General features: G+C 36.2%; 1 protein-coding gene and 1 long non-coding RNA gene across 11 annotated transcripts in view; one reads left to right on the plus strand and one right to left on the minus strand.

Moving 5' to 3' along the window:
* Window positions 1-2015: 2015 nt before the first annotated feature.
* LOC123616481 (uncharacterized) overlaps window positions 2016-17714 on the minus strand; it is a 126094-nt gene continuing 110395 nt past the window's right edge. The window contains exons 2-3 of the long non-coding RNA XR_006724478.2: window positions 6104-6160; window positions 2016-3894 (exon numbers count right to left, since the gene is read on the minus strand). This is a non-coding gene — a long non-coding RNA (uncharacterized LOC123616481). The remainder of the gene's footprint in view (window positions 3895-6103; window positions 6161-17714) is intronic.
* Window positions 12628-17714, plus strand: part of EMCN (endomucin) — a 90867-nt gene continuing 85780 nt past the window's right edge. For 4 of the 10 annotated variants that reach the window (XM_045515734.2, XM_045515732.2, XM_045515731.2 and 1 more), the window contains exon 1: window positions 12629-12884. In XM_045515734.2, coding sequence (XP_045371690.2) covers window positions 12815-12884 — 70 coding nt within the window. In that variant the 5' untranslated portion in view covers window positions 12629-12814. Of the gene's footprint in view, window positions 12885-17714 lie in introns of all 10 variants that reach the window. The other 6 variants (XM_045515736.2, XM_010953581.3, XM_010953583.3 and 3 more) reach the window with 4 other exon arrangements.

Below are 17714 nucleotides of genomic sequence, written 5' to 3' on the forward strand. Positions count from 1 at the left end.
GTCTGTTCTTTACATCTGTTAACTCTGACATTGGTTTTCACGCTAACCCTAACCCCCAACCCTATATTCAGCTGGCTCCCAGTTTAGCCATCAATGACCTCTATGACCCTAAATCCAAATAACATTTTTCAACCCTTCTTTCTCTCTTCAGAATCATTTGCTGCAAATTGATCATTTTCTTCTCTAGTCATTTTCTGCCCTTGGCTTCCAAGACAGGGACCCCTTCTACATTTCCTCCTGTCTTTCTGCTCACTGCTTTCCTTCTTCTCCTCTGTCTACTGTGATTCCTTTAAGTGGAAGAGTGCCTCAGGCTTGCATTCTAGATCGTCTTCCCTCCTGTCTCTGCATACGCTTCCTTGATATCCCATCTATTCCATGGCTTTAACTACCACATAATCCAGAGCTGCCTCCTACAAAATTATATCTTTGACCCAATCCTCTCTTCTGAGCCCCAGTCCAACTGAAGACAGTCTACTTTTATTTGGTGCTTTTACAGACACCTCAAACTTTATCCATACTCAAAAGTTAACGTTCAACATGCTGGACTTCAATTCCTGCTCTGCTCACGAAGCCGCTCCTCCTATAGTTAGTTCTTCTTTTTAGTAAATAACTCAATCACTCATCTGATTATTCAGACCAGAAATCTAGGAATCATCCTTGACTCCTCTGTTTCCCTCTGATTATACAAATAATTGGCAAGCCTTGCAAATTTTGCTTTCAAAGTATTTCATGAATTTATCTAGTTCAGGCCGTATCTGCCCTAGTCAAGCCATCTTTTGCGTGTATGAAAACAGTGACCTTGTCATGAATTCCCTCTCCTGGGCCGTTCCAACCTATTTGTCACCCTGCAGTAGAAGTAATCTTTTCAAAAATATTTCCTAGGCTCTATACCCACCTCCCAATAATAATTTCCCTTTTGACTCTACTTCCCAGTGGAACAGAAAAATCTCTCATATGTACTTGCAATCTACATTTTCTGTTTCCCATTTCCTGATCATAATTGGCCCAGTCCAAAAGAGTTTCCACTTCCCAGTAATTCCTCTCCCTTCTATGATTCTCCCCAGTTAAACTCAAAAAATTTCTCCTATGATTGCAGCCTATATTTTCTCACAATAATTCCCAATCTTCTGATCATGTATTAAACCATTCCATTAAACCATTAATATGGCTTCCATCCACATTACCTATTGAGATATTGCTAAATCCTTGGGGTCATTTAAAGGCCTTATCTTACTTAATCTTTTTAGCAGCGTTCCAGGGTGTGAGTCTCTCCACTCTTTTTTTTTTTTTTTAATCATTTTTCAAAATTGAAGCATAGTTAATTCGGGTCTCTCCACTCTTATTGAGACACTTTTTTTTTGTCAAGAGGTTTCTGTCTTATCTTTTGGAAGTTCTTTTTGTCTTTGTACACTGCTTATCCTTCACCTAACAATTAAATGTTAGAATTACTGTAGGCCCTTTCTTCCTTTTCAGTTTTATCCATTGCAGTTACTTTAAATGACCATGTATACATAACATGTACTAAATTCATACCTCTAGCTCATGCTTTTCCTCTCATCATTCTGGTCCCCTATTGTACTGTCTCCCTCCTGCTCATTTCTCTCTAGCCACAATGACCTATTTTCCTCTGCGTTGAATTTAATGAGATTTTTCTGTTTCCAGACTTCCACAGTTTCCCAACACTCTCTTTCTTTGTGTATCTAAGACTCACTCATCTTCCAGGTCTTGATTTAATGTCTAGTCTTCAGAGAATTCTAAATTACTAGAATACAGTTTCCTTGTTATATATTTTCGTTGCATAACTTCCCTTGTTAGTCTTACTTGTTACTCTGGAGTGTAACCAGAAAAGCATTGGACCAAGAGCAGGAGACTGGTTCAGAGCCTGACACTGCCCTAGTTAACTTGTGAGCCTCTAGTGTGAGTACTATACTAAATGAGGACTTCTCAAGCTTATTTTAGCATAAACCCATCCAGCTGGATGCTTTTCCTTTATTTCAAAGACTGTGGGAAAAAAAAAATCTAGTCATTAGTTTTGTAGATTCAGTTATAAGATCTATTCATCTGATCAAGGAGTATCTTCCTTGTGGTTTTCCTGGGGAGAACAGAACCTTTCTTCTGCGTGATTTTGCGCTGTGGTCCTGGTTAGCATCTACAGCATAAATAATTAAGGACAGCTGCTCAGAAATGTAAGAGGAGTTGAAAGATCACACTCAGAAACCCAGAGCAGATAAACATTGTTTAGGGACATAGAGGCTTGAGAAGGGTGAACTTTCCACGTAGATGTGGAGTCAATAGAGGGGAAGTATTATTTGGCCTTTTGTGGAAACAAGAAAACAAAGTTACAGTAGAATTCTTCCACTGAGGCTTAGTGATTGTCTATGCAAATTACAATGTTGAATGGAGAGAACATCCATTCTGTTCTTTAAGGTATGAAAAGCCTAGACAGCCTCTGTGTGTGTGTGGGGGGGGGGGGGTATGAGAGAGAGAGAATATGAAATTGAAAAACAGAACTGGTACAGTTTCATCTGCCTTACACAGATTTAGAGACATTCTCCCAGAACCACATTATCTTTTAGTTAAATATTTTAGACATTTTAACATCCTCCATTTAGCTCCCCCAGGAAGGACAAGAAAAAGATTTTGTGGGGACTGATACTTATAAAAAGTGATAGTCATTATTAAATAAAAGATCTAAGGTATGGAGGTAATTATTCATTTAGAGTGAGAGAAAGCACAACGGTTTACATGTTTTAAAAGCCAACAAATATCACAAATGTCAAAAAAACACGCTTCTGTAATACTTATTTTCTGCATATTTTGGCTTTATAGTATTTGATTACTCCTTCAAATGACAAAAATTTTGTAAAACCATTTTTTTTACAGGGAAAAGAGAAAGATAATCAGTCTTTCTCTGGCTGGGCTGAACAAAATTTGTTTTAGGTTACTTACAGCTGAGACGCCCAAACACGTGACTGCATACACATTTATACTTGCTCTTTGTAAAATTAACCCAAGAAATACTAGCCACCTGATAAATTCTGTTTCTCATGAATCCTATCAAAAGATAAAATAAATTACATTGTGTTTTAAGTGAATATATGGCAGATTGTTTTCCTGAGAAGAGAACAAAAGGAAACGCATGGTCAGCATGTAACTTGATGCATCTCATAATTAGAAATTATTCACAAACTACTATTTGACTCCATAGATTTCACACGTTGTTTTGCTTCCACAATTCACAAAATTCCATTACCAAGAGCTATCAAACACATTCATATCACAAGCAGACAAGGGGCCTTGCTGATTCATGCACAGCACAAGGCCAGTCAGTGCAGGGACCAGTAAAGACATTCCTTGAAAGGCAGTGGTACATTGGAGTAGCCAGTCGTAACTTAATAATACATAGAAGTGACTGCAAACCACAGAAAATGCATACCACCAAATCCTAAATAAATTCTGAACTCAATTTCCTGTAACTCATATGCTCATAATATCCATTCCAATGCTACCCAGCAGGAAAGAAATGGAGACAAGGGAAAGAGAGACAAAAATCCTAACTGGTTTCAGTGAAAGCATCTTCCTTTTACAAATTTTACAGCAAAAACACACCTAGAAAACATTGCTAGGTCCTGCCCAGATGACCTTGAAAGTAGTATATGCAAGTGAAAGTCTCTGAAGCATAAATTTCATTAGCTTTGTGATAAATCTGCCCCCAGATGTGTCTCTGGTAGAAGTGCCATCCATCAACTGATGGTGTTTCACACAGAATGAAGACAGGGGGAAGGACAGTAGGTGGAGAGGAAGTTTGGCCTCCTGCAGGGTAGAGGTTCTACATGGCCTCTTAAAGGACCATTAGTCCCAAGCCTCATATTTTATCTTCTAGATCTTTGTCTCCTGGAATGTGAAAAGGGAAAGTATGCTCAGTACAGCGAGTGCTTCCATTTTTCACTATGTTCATCATGAAAAAAATTGACAGAAGGAATAGGCACTGCTCTTCCAGTGATGCCCAGGCTGAACTTGTGTGGAGGCACAACATGGCTGGGCTGCAACAGATCAGCGTCTAGCCTTCAGTTTTGTAGACCCAGAAGCTCAAATGTGTCATATCTGAAGAATTAAACCAGGCTAGTTATATTCCAGTAAGCTGGTTGTATAGAAACACAAATGTTAACTTACTAATTTAATAGGATGTAATTACTGCTAAGGAGCTGAGACACTTACCTTATGGGTTAACATCTTTTTTGGTTTTGTTTGTTTGTTTGTTTCCCAAGATAATTCTACTTAGGTGGCAAAGGTATAGTTAGAAGATTATTTGGACAACATAAAACAAAATATGGTACTAGTAAACTGATTAGACAGAATGACATTTTAATGGAATCACACCCTGGTGACCATATCTCAAATTTGAGTGTTCACAAAAATATCTCAGCCAAACAGAAAGGAAAAAAATCTAAAACCATTTAAAATATAATCATTACTTCAAGAGCTGGAGGTATTTTATTCTTGTTCTATAAATCAGGATGCAAATATAATGAAATTTAAAAGGGGATTCATGAACAATTATTCAAGGCAGTTTGGAATGTTTGGGATTTAAGGGCTCAAAATCATAAAAAATTTAACTATATCTTTCAATAGGCTGGACTCATTGTCACTTGAAAAGATCAAGCCAGGCTTAATTAGCTGTGGGTTTGATGATATAAATGGAATTTATATTTTAATTTAAAGCAGTAAAAATTCTGTAAAAGTGAGTTTCTGAGATTTTATTGCTGTTTTTTAAATCTTTATTTTGCTGATACTGAGAAGGCCTGCTAGAAATCAATTAGAAACACTTACAGATTCTTAAAGCAAAGACTTTCGGAAAGGATGTTGAAAGTGTGGACTAGGAAATATAGCTACTTCCTTTTAAAGAATAGCAAGCAAACATTTTTTTCAAAAATCTTTTTATAATAGTCTAGATCAGTAATTATTAACTGAGGGTGACCATCAGAATCACCAGCGTATATATATATATATGTTTATTTTTTTCTCATATGTATGCCTGGTCCCCACCCTGGACTTCCTGAATAGAAATTTTATGGGTGAGGCCTAAACATAACATGCTTTTGAAAAATTCCATAGAGTGATTCTGATATTAAGATTCATAGATAACCATGAGCAAAACTGCCAGTGGTTTAGTGTCAGGATATCACTGTCCAGGATATAAGAATCCAAAACCTCCTAAGACAGGAAACTTGGATTCTGTGATTGGAAATGTGCTCAGATGCAGCACTTTTCTGCTTGTGAAAGTCATTGCTATGTCACTTCCTCCGACCAAAGTCTGGATTTGGAAGAATGGGTCGAATTGTGTCCCAGCTTTGTTGTTCATCCAAGATATTTTTGTCTTTAATTATACAGGATGGGAAAATACTAAGCCAGTGCTAGTTTAATGAAGTTGAAAACATTTATAAACAATTTTATATGTGATAAAATGGAAATCACTTATTTTGAGAAGCTTGGTGCAAAATCATTAGCATTTTGCTAAAATTGTTAGCATTCTGGCAAGGCGAGTCATTTAATAATGGCCATGTTCTTAACTATTAACACCCTATTCCTAAAATTATTTACATTACTTTATGAAGCATATTTTTAATTTTCAGAAAACTTTGAAAAAAAATCTTACTTCTATATAGAAATGAATAGGTTTTAAAATACTTTCATTCAAATCGTCCTAAACTTTTGAAACAACTGCATAGTGTCAGAACTAAGAGCTGTCTTTGTCATTCTGTAGATGAGTAAACTAAGACTCAGAGAAAAAGTTCTTTCTCTCCTGGTGTCATGCAACAGGACTGGAATGTGAGGAGTATCAACTGCTCTGGGTAATTTACATATACAGATCTCATGTATTAGTTTGATAGCTCCTGAGAAAATTATTTTTTCTCCATTTTAAAGACAAGAAAAGGATTAGCAGCCTTTATTAACTTCCCTTACTCATGCAGAGAAAATAACAGAGCTAAGACTGTCTGCCCTCAAAGCCTACGTTCTCATGATATACTAACTCCTTTCAGTAGAATGAGGAACCCTACATAATCCTTAAGAACCTATCTGGATCTCCTCTCTCCCCACTCACCTGAGTCCATCAGTGAGCCTTTAATTGGATCAAGAAAGCTTCCACTGCATTTTACTGCTGAAGGAAAAACAGAGCAGATTAATGTGGAGGAGAAAATAAAGCTCAGTATAAGACCTTCCTAAAAGGTTAGAATCAGAGCTGAGAAATCAATCTAGTAGATACAAAAATTTAATTATTTTGCATCAGGCACTGTGTGAAACTATGGGGATAAAAGATGAATGCTTTGCCACTGAGAAGTCTATATCTGGTGTGGGAGGCTAATGATGTCTGAAAAGTGTGACCAATTTGGTCTTACTTCTATCAAATCAAGATTTTTGAGAGAAGGTAATAAGTAGCATCTTCTATTTTTCAGAATAGGCTTCAATAGCAAAATAAACAGGAAATCTCAGTGGCTTAGTACAATAAATATTTATGTGCTGCTCATGCAAATTCAGAACAGATCTATGGTGATGGAAGTGGAGGCTCTTCTCCACACAGTCACTCAGGGGTCTAGACTGCACCATCAGGGACACATGGTCTCAAAGGTTGCCATGGAAGGGAAATAGAAAACAGAGGACTCATACCTGCTCTTTTATGCATTGTCCTGGAAGTAACTCATGTTACTTCTGCTTAAAGCCTCTGGCCAGAACTAGCCACAAGGAGCTGGACATTATACAGGGAGCTGAACATTCATTAAGCACTAAAATTCTCGGCTACCGATTTCAGCCAGTTTTGACAAGAGTCAAAGTGGAAGGTATAGAACATCATGATCTGGGAAATCTTTCCACAGGTTAGTAGAATGTTGATCTGAGATATGACATCCAAGGGGAAACCAAACTAAAACACCAGTAGGTAGAGGCCATAATGAAGGGCCTGGACTAGATCCTAGAAAGGAAAGACCAAAGAAGATGGGACTTGATGCAGACAAAGAGCAAGCAGCAGTTTCTTGAATCCCTGGGATACAGCCCAGGAGCCATTAGTAAGGTAACTAACTCTTTGCCTGAGTTATGTGTAAAGAGTGGTTTATTAAGAGGAATGAGCCAGTGCAGACACTCATTTCTAACTTTACGTTTATATGTTTCTATGAATACCAGAAGGCTGTGCCTGCAGTTGGCTTTCTTTATTTGGAAAAAAGAGAGAAAAAACAACCCAGTTTCTAGAGAATTAACTTCAACTTCCATTTGTCTGGAAGCTTGGAAGAGAGAAGTAAATAAATCACCTCATCATGTTTTTAAATTGTTTCAGATCTGGTGCTATGAAAGATTCCTTTGAGTATTACGAAATGGCCACAGAGGTGAACAATGCATAAAGCAATTTGGGAAACTGAAAATAAGAACGAAAATGGGTAGGAAAAAAAGGAGTAAAATCTGAAATTAGTAAGACTGGATGGAGCATATATAAACAGCAGAAGCACTTAGATGTCATTCACTTATGTCACATTTTTGCACGAACATATCTGTAAAAAATCACTGGCATATACCACTTGCCCAATTTTATTAGGTGTCATTTGACATAAGAAAAGAATATTTCCCTAAGATACTATTTATGGCACACCAAAAATAAGACATCTGTGCAGAAGTCTTGGACGTGGGGTATATGGTAACAGCTGAGCTAAATGGAACGTTGAGTAAATAATGAAGTACTTTATATTTGCCTACTTATTTCTGAATTCATTTACATATTCCAGAATTCCAAGGAAGTAATCATACCTGTGCTTCACTAGATATAATTAAATGAATTATACTCAATCTTCTTCCCCAAAAGTTCTTGCAAAAATCTCATTTCCTTATTAATGTATTTACATGGTTAATGGAAAAAAAAAAACCCTTAAGCTTCAGTTTTGTACACAAAAAATTAATTGATGACAGTGATTTCCAGAACTTTTTAAGGCAGATAAAGATGGAGAATGGTGTTTAAACTTTGTAGCAAGAGGAGTGGTCCAACAGAAGAGCTGCCTTAGAGAGTAATGAGCTCCAATCATTTCAGCTCTTGACATGAAAACTGACTCATTATTTGCCAAAGGGATTCCTAACAAATGATAAGGTTACTTAAGAATTTTTTCTAAAGTAACTTTTTGCATATCTTCTCTATAAGCTACTGTGTTTTTATGATTCCCTCATATTTATGCCCTTATATATTGAGACTTAAGAGATTGATCCCTTTCAAGTTAGGGAGTTAGTGTGAGATGAGAGAATTGTCTATATGTGTTGATGTGTAAAATTGTAATGGACCACTGCAGAACGTAAAAGATAAGCTCTTTGGAAGCTTCAGAAATCAGCTTGCCATGCCTTTTCATTTGAACAATAATGAAATAGCACTGGCCCTAGGCCCCTGGGAGTTGATTAGTAGAAATACAGTAAATGAAGAAGATATTTTACTAGCATAAGTTTGGCCAAATGGCTGGGCCTACCCACTATTGATGCTCATATCCATTTTGGCTTTACAAGAGTGGGACTTTATATCTCTAGTACCATAAGCCTGTTTGTCTTCAGCTCTGTTCCGAACACCTTCAGGATATCCCAGCCTCCATTTCAGAGAGGCAAGTAACAAAAATAATCTGTTAGATTCTATCTTCAGTGAAGAAGGTACCTGATATTTAAAGTACCTTAAAGTGAAGCATGGAATAAATTCCTGAAAATAAGAGTTGGGAGTCTGTTTAAGCTGTTTTGCAATGATATTTTGGGACTCTCATCATCTGAATACTTCTTAAGAAATTGGTTAGTCACTCTGGAAAAATATGGTTTATTTAAAATCCTAACAACCTGAAAACATACCGCTGAACTAAGACAATTTATTTTAGCCCAAACTAGAAGTTTAAGGCTTAATTGCTTGCTTTAATATATGCTTTCTGGACTCTCACTTAATCCTCTAAAAACATTTGAAGTTGCCATGGTAATTATCTCCATTTTTTCATGGGGAAACCAAGGCATAAAGAGGCCAAGAAACTCAGGACTAAGGGAAGGAACCAGGATTTGAACACAGAGCTCATGCTTGTTGCCAGTTCATGAGATCATCTTTTGGCATTTCTACCATTTCAGATGATTTTTTTTTTCTGTGACAAGCTGGCAGAGAGAAAGAAGGCAAATATGGAAAGGAAGTTTAATTTGGGTGCTTACTAATGGTGCCCCCTGAATCAATCTCAGCACCACACAAGTTAAACTAGCCTCATCAGTGTTGGAGTCTCCATTGTACAATTTCTTCAGTATCACAGATGTCAGTGGCCAACTTTGAGATGTACTTGGATAGAATCCTGAGATTGCTCTGGTATGACCTCACAACAGCTTACCTTTCAGATTCAACAAGGATACAGAAGATGGATTGTGAAAAAACACAAGGAAAAACATCTTTTCATCTCTCAGGTTAAGGTGGTGTAGGTCTCTTCACGTATTTTCTTTTATTAAAGTGCTCTTAAATCACACACTTCTCAATAATTAAAATACTCAAGGAGGTTAGAATACAAAATGTTTGTATAAATATTACCACTCAAAATATTAAATTAAACAAAAAGTATCAGATTAAACAAAAGCTTTGTTTTTTTAAAGACAGAAATAATGTTTTACTCTGAAATCTTTGTAAGAAAAATAAACAAATATAAGATACACACCATCTATAATTCACTACCTGGAGATAAGCATTGTTAACATTTTCTATTTTATATGTATGTATATATTCAAACATATATATATATATATATATATATATGCATATGTGCATTTAAATACATATGTACATGCAAAGAAATATCATGAATATATTTCCACATCTATAAAAATTTCTCTAATACTATTTTGTGGCAGAATATTGCATCTTATTCCCCAATAATTAATGTTGTTGACAAATGTGTGTAATAACATAAACTTTAACGAGCACCTTCATTTTCAGAATAAGTTCCTAAACATATTATTGCAAGTTCAGAGTATGGTTCTTTAACTTAGACATACATTGCTTTGATGTATCAATAACTTTGATGTATACAGCCAAGTCACACCTCAGAAAGGTTATACATACACCAAGAATAAGACAGTAACTTTCTTTGAACATTCATCAAAATTGGGTATTGTCAGAAAATATACCTAATTATATTTGAAAGACAAAAACTGTTATCTCAATTATTGAATATCCATTTCTTTGATTTCTTCTGAGATAAATATACTCTTCCATTTTATTGGCCTTCTGTCTCTTCTTTGATGACTTATTTTGTCCATTATTCAGTTGCAGAGTCATTGTTTTATTGTTGGTCAAGAGGTCATTACATATTAAGGATATCAAATCTTTATTATGTATTGTTTTTCAACTTGCCTTTTCATTGTATGGTGTGTTGAGTCAAAAATCTTTTAATTTTTATGTAAGAAAACAGATCAAGTCTTTCTTTTATGTACTGTGCTTTTGCTGTCATGCATAAAGTGTACTCTCCACCCCAGTTATATGCAGATAGTCACCCACGTTCTCTTTTAACATGTAAGAAATTTATTTTGGTATTTGAAGTAAAATAGATACCTAACTTTAATTCTTAAAAGATTATTAATAACTTGTCAAAACTCATTTATTAAAGAACGTATCCTACTCATCATATTTGCTATATGTTAAATTCACCTATATCTAATCTCTCTACACACACACGTCTAATACACAAACATATCTGGAAATACATCTATGTAAATATGTAGACAGCTGTATATATTTCTGTCCGTACTTTCCGTTTTATGTCATTGATCTGTCTGTCTCTTCTGGTAATCACCTCTGTTTCAATGAATTATTTTTACCTTAAAAATACCTTCTTAGATAAAAAACAAATTTCTTCTGTATAGCACAGGGAACTATATTCAATATCTTGCAATAACATTTAATGAAAAAGAATATGAAAATGAATATATGTATATATCTCTATGACTGGACATTATGCTGTACATCAGAAATCAATAGATTGTAACTGAATATATGTCAATTAAAAAAAACCTGATCTATTAAGACAAAGCTGATCCATCGTATTACTTCTATTTTTCCCTTTGTTTTTTTTTGCCTAGCCATTTAAAAATGCATTTCTTAGATTTTGTTTTTTATTTTTTCATCTACAAGTCTTATCCTTTAAATAGACATCATATTCTACCATCAAGCCTTCTTGGAATAGGAATCTAGTTTTTCTCATAAATGTTTAGCAGTCAGCCATGAAAATCAAAGAAGTCAAAATGCTATGGAATCCCTTCAGCAGTGATTGTGACCAACATCAGTGGTAACCATATGTGTTGAAAACTCCAGAGTTAAAGCAGAACAAGGAGCAGGAAGTGTGGCCATGCGAGTGTTCCACTGTGAGTTCATGGCCACACCCCAATTTATTTCTGGAAAGTACATGTGACATCTATTCACATACATTGCTATCTTTATACTCTCCAGGATATGCCAAATAAAGTAACAACTCCAAAGGCTGTCTGTTTTAGAAAATTAATTAGAAACAAGGGTAAAATTAAGTTGTATACACACAATAGAAACTTGGAGGCTCTTCTGAAACTTGGTATAACTTAGGATGAAAGAAGCTAGTGTTTTGATCAGTTGACTTGGTCTAACCACCCTTATAATGGGTCCTTCCCAGCACCGTGCAGCAGTGAAATGTGCGTCCTCCTTATGAATAGGTAAAGGTATAATTTTGGAATAATTTTCTTGGTGGAGCAGATGAATCTATACTGATCCATCGACACCCATTTGTCCTGGAGGTTTCATGCCTAAAGATGCATGACAGGTTGATTGGCTGAGATTAGATGAGCAGCCTGTGGCTGAGGAAAAGTATAGAATTACTCGGCATACACAGAGATTTTAGCTGAGACTATGGCGGCATCATCATCATGTTCTAATCAATTGTTTCTGACATCAAAGAGGCCTCTGATACACACAGTATCTTGCCTGATTGGCATTCTGGTCTGAAGACTCCATCTCTCCTGACCTCACTGGTTACCCCAGTGCTGTTCAAATCACATTTCCTAGAGAAGAGTATCCACGGGGTTTTATAAGTAATTTTTCCTTTTTCTTCATCAAGTTCCAACAATAAGACCAGGAACGACCAGTGGACATTCACACATCACTGCTCAATTCTATCAGAAATAGCCTGAAAAATCCCCCTGACCACCTGTCAGAAGTCTCTCACTTACCCAAGTCAGAGTGTAATCTGTGTTTTTTGCACTTTTCTCCAGAAAGGTAGTCTTTCCCAATCTGGGCTTTCAAGTTGGAAAGAGAGAAGAAAAGTGGATTCCTTGTGGATTCTGCTCTAAAATTTAACCCTCAGGCAGCTAAAGCCTCTTTATCCAAACCCAGTCGCTGTTTAATGAGGCCCCTTGATAATCACTCAAAAACACACTTTCAAAACAAAAGTTAGAAAGCCTGTATGACCCGTTCCCAAGAAAGATCTCTTTCTGTTCAAAACCCGTCCTGACCTTTTTGTTGAAGAAGAACAAAATAATGTAGTAACAAAAACACAAGTGGCTGCCAAAGGAAGAGAGAAAAAAAAAAAAAAGTTCCTGTAAGGGACTGAAACAATAAATCTCCTCTCTGCTGAACTCCCAAAGGGAATGTGTGCATTTCCTCCCGTTCTTTATCAGAGCCCCTGCAATAAGTAGGAATGGGCAGTGGCTGTTCACATGCAGCACACCTTTTCCATTTGCTAAGAAGGACCTGCCAGGCCAGGAGGGAGTTGTCCCTGCCTGACTCGGGAGAGAGGAGCCACGGTGACCATCCACAGGCACCATGAAACGGCTTCAAGTGACCATCCTTTGTCTTCTTCTGTCCAGTCTTTGTAACAGTGAGGACAAAACAGGTACTGTTTTCTCTTATTGCTCTGTTGGTGTGGATACTAGTAGGGGAGCTCTGAGCCTCAGTTTACCTCCAGGGAACTTCCCCGGGAACGTAGATGCAGCAGCTCATTTGCTGAGTCGAGTGTGTGGATGATGAGTGGGAGTCGTGGAGAAGGCTCCACAGAGAGGATGCTTGTTTCACTGAAGGAAAATGTTTGGTGTTGCAGTGGCCGTGAAGTGTGTTCCATGGCATCAGAAAGGCACTGGGATTATACACTAGCCTTCTTGGAGAATAAAAATCTAGGGAGAAAATGCTGGCTGAAAACATACTATTTCTCAAAAATGTGCTCTTTTCAGACATAAGTCTAGAAGTAACAAGATCGTCACGTATGGGTGAAAGGCTGTAATCAGAAATACTGCATTTCAAATGCTGGCCTGTATTTGTCCCAATTATCTTTTGGCTCTAATAAACTGAGAAGTTGGAGAAGGCTGCCTAGGGAAGTGAATCTTAATATCTTGAAGGAGCAGAGTGAGAAAAGAGGAAAGTCATTTGATTAAGGTTTATAGATGCTTGCTTAGAAATGAGCACATACCTACACATATATGTACAACATTTTGCATAACATTTCAGTGAATTTATAGACATAAAAACCCTACCCGTTGACGGCAGGTTCTGAAACTTAGGTAAAGGATATACACGCACCTACCTAAGCCCTGACTATATTAATGACCAGTAGCAAGAAATGATTACATATGACTTTTAACCCTTCGAGAGGGGTTTACTGTGAGCAATTAAATTTAATCAATATTTATTATGCTCCCTCCATGTACAAGGAATAAAAAAAAAGAATAAGACATTGTCCTTGCCCACAGTGATAAATGTACTATTGGGAGAAATAACTGTGTAATTCTAATATAAGACCAATTTAATAAGTGTGAAAACCAAAGTACACACTATCATAAAAGAACACAGTTGGGACACATTGATTCTGCCTGTGAGGAGCCCTGGGGAAAAAACTCAGTTCTAATTTTATTTTGCATGTGTTCTTTACAAAAGTTTACTGCATACAAAATTCAATTTACAGTGATTACGTAGGAAAAAATAAGCACAACCCTTGAAAAATATTTATCATTAATTTCTCAAAATGTGTACATAAATTTAGGACAGATTCCCAAACACTTCAAAATCACACACATTTGCTTACCATCCATCTGGGAGTTGCCAGCATTAAGTTGCAGTGGGTATCAAGCCCAGGAAATTTAGATGAGTTACTAAGTTACGATTTTTTAAAATAAATAATATTTATGAAGTGACACAGAAATCAATGCACTAGCTTGTAAGTAACTCTACAGTATGCATGGGAGAGATTGATAGGCTCCCGATGCTGTGAGAAACACTGTTCATAAACGTGTGTCAGGTCCATATGAATTCTGAACGTCTGGGTTCAGTGGCTCCCCATCCCAGGTCTGCAAGCATCATTAAGTACACTACTTTCCCGGGCAGTGTTAAACTCTGAATGGATGACATGTCCTTCTGAAAGCAAAGTGGGATAGAATCAATAGAAGCAGCCTGCAAAATCTGGCCATAAGGAAGATGAAAATGTAAAGGATAACCCAGAAAGGACCTGGTAGATTTTTCTCTTACGGTTGTTTTGGGAAAATACCAATGTCCTTTAGATCACTGGTAATGAGCCCAGTCTCTCTGTTACTGGTGTCTTCTTTCTAATGAACTATTCACCCAAGTAAGATAATTTCTCATGTGAGCAGAGACAACTGTTACATAATGACTATCGCCTTTACCCTCTGCCAACAAGGCTTTGTTAATTTAAGGCAAGTGTCTGTAAAATCTACCTTATTTATCCTAGAAAAAGAAGCTCTAGCTCAGGAGCATAAATTGACCATCTAAGGGGTGCCTAGAAGGACCTGTAAGAGATTTTCCCATCCGTGTGTTTGATTTTGTTGCCCCTGGCTCTGCCTGTTTTATGTTTTCCTCCCCAGATACGGCACAGGAAATGAAACATTTCCTAAGCTGATTTATTAAGTTCTTTTCCTAACCCCCTGTACCGGAAACACATTGATTTCAAAGCTATATATGTTCCCCAAGCTTAGAATGCTTAACATATTTCATCAGCAGAGTTGATTATAGGGGTACAGAGGGAGACAGTTCATCTGCCTTAAATTCACAAGTTGTCAAGAAGATCCATGCTTTTTTGCATAGTAATTTATTCCTAAATAATAATCTTTTAAAGAAATTGACTACTTTTTTTTTCTTTCTGACTTTTTTGTCAGTCTCAGATTTAAATAAATACAATCTAGTCTTTTGTGCTTTTTGTGAAAATCAAGGAAATCTTTCTACATGACAGTGAGTGACTTTCTATTACTTGGTTGGTGGTATAATATTTTACAGTCTCCAATTTGGAAAGCTGTTCTATTGAAATATGTATGGAAGGTTCCTGAAAAGGAACTGTCATTCTTTCCCAAGATTTTCTAAATTGTACTGAAAACTGAACAGACCCCTACAGTGGCTTTTAAGCTCCTTTGGCTTTTAAGTCTAGATCGATGAGCTTTTCACTGTCAGGACTGAGTAAAATTAAATGAAGAAGGATTCCAAGAAAAAGGAGGCTCTGGAAGCAATTTACTTTTCAAGTGCCATTTGCTTTTTTGAACTTTACATTAATTTAGGAAGGATTAAAATGTTTTAGGCATTTGCAAGCTGGAACAAACATCACTTTATTGGTCTCTGAAGAAGAATTTAATTGCTTGTAGAAATTCATTTGTTAGTGATTGAACATTCAATTTCATGGGGTAAAAAATGGATTAAACACAGTTATAAGACAGACATTATGCTAAACACTGTAGGTTTATAGACATCAGTGACTCAGCTTTTGCCCTAGAAGAGGGGGTGACAGGAGGATAAGCCAAATCATTACAAATTTGATTCTATTGTAAGCCTTAAGTGGTAAATAAAGACTGCTATGGAGAATTCACAACTAGCTTAGTTTTGAGTATAGGGACATCAGAAAAGCCTTCATATGAAAGTGGAAATTATAATAAACTTTGAAACTTAAAAAACAGGAGATTCTAGATGGATGAAATTTCTTGAGTAGGAACATTAAAACATCAGTCAGTATGTTCTAGTATAAAGATGTAGGGAGGTCACAGATTGGACAGAGTGACCAGAGTGTTGGGAAATACAGCCCTCAGATATGTTGAATCCTGGAATGAGACATATTGACTCATATAGCTAATTAGTTTAGAGTCTCTAAGTGTGTTTGAGCATAAGAATAACAGAAATAGGGAAATGGACTGGGAGGAGAAATTGGAAAAGATAAGAGGAGATGGTTTAGGGAGAAAATGATGAATTTGATTTTGAACATAATGAGCGTGAAATCCTAATAAGATACTCAATAGAGATGTCCAGTGGTAAATTAAAATTGTCTGCTGGGTGGTTGGAATGCCCCTGGAGCTGCAGATGATGGTGAGGGGTTGAATGGTCTTTATGCTTGTCTCCCAAGAGTATTTTAGTCTCATCCTGCCCGCTGGGAGATTTAATAACATAGAGAAACAGTTTATTTCTCTTCTGGATGCCCATCTTTATAACTCTCTCATGGCACTTACTTTCCAACCTTATCATAGTTATCTGTGTGCATATCTGATCTCCTTTACCAGACTGTAAGTACCTTGAAAGTCAGGGTCATATTCATTATAGTTTGTCCATTAACAGTTCTAAACACATAATAAGGATACAATTATCTGAATGAATGCAAAAATGAATGATACAGTAGTTGTCTTAATGTTTTTTCATTTTTTAATTTTTTCCTATAGTCATCACTTACCAGTTTACTACCTTGTCCTTGTAAAAAGCTTATGGACAAGCATGAATCACAGAACATAATGTGCAAACAGGTGGATTATTTTGGTTCCTGGCTATGAAAGTGAGCAACAAATATAAAAAAAGGGGGCTCTTATCAAAGTAAATCAATTCCCAAACTCCAGCAGAAGAGAAGACGACAGGGATAGGTGGATAACCTAGTGCCAGGTGACAGTAATTTACAGCAAACCTGGAAGAATGAACTGCTCTGACTATAATCACTAGGAGGAAGGATATCTAAATATGATTGACTCTACTTCTCCTTTTGGGTATCAAATACTTTATGTAATATCTTCTTATGGTTATAAATATTCAAGGAGAAACCTTATTCCTAACCAACTTCTCAAAAATACAAACTGGCTTTTTTTAAAAAAAAAAGCAAAGTTCACCAAAGAAAATTTGGAAGAAAATTAAATATTGTACATCATTAATTCATGTGTTATCTTACTTATTACTTCTGCTTAGCTTAATCACTATCAACTGGTCTTATATGAAATGGGTGATGTATTATATAGGAAGAGTGAACCAATATGGAAGCAAATTCTATGGAAGAGTATTCAGTCTCCAAGCCATTTGTTTAGTATGCTTTTTTCACTACTCTTTTCTTTTTTTCCTTCAATGATCTCTACCTAAAAGTATAAGTGATCATTCTAATATTCTTATTTTCAAGAGATTCATAACAGTTGTCACCAGCAAGTTGTCTGGCAGTTTTATCTTGCTGATTGTAATTATTCAAATACTGAGGAAAAAAAGAATATTTGAAGGTTTCAAAAAGCTTCTAACTTACTGAATAATTGCCCATCTTTTCCTTATTTTTGAGGAAATTATATTTCAAGCTTCAGATAAATATTTTAACTTGTGAGTAATTATCTAACTCATGTTGTTTATACTCTTTTTTTTCTTAGTCACCCTTTCCAATTTCCTCTTTACCTTTGAGAAATTTGAGATGCTTCTTTCTGAACATTGAATGTCAAAGCAGGAA

This window comes from Camelus bactrianus, chromosome 2 (assembly GCF_048773025.1).
Source record: "Camelus bactrianus isolate YW-2024 breed Bactrian camel chromosome 2, ASM4877302v1, whole genome shotgun sequence".
NCBI classification, from domain to species: domain Eukaryota; kingdom Metazoa; phylum Chordata; class Mammalia; order Artiodactyla; family Camelidae; genus Camelus; species Camelus bactrianus.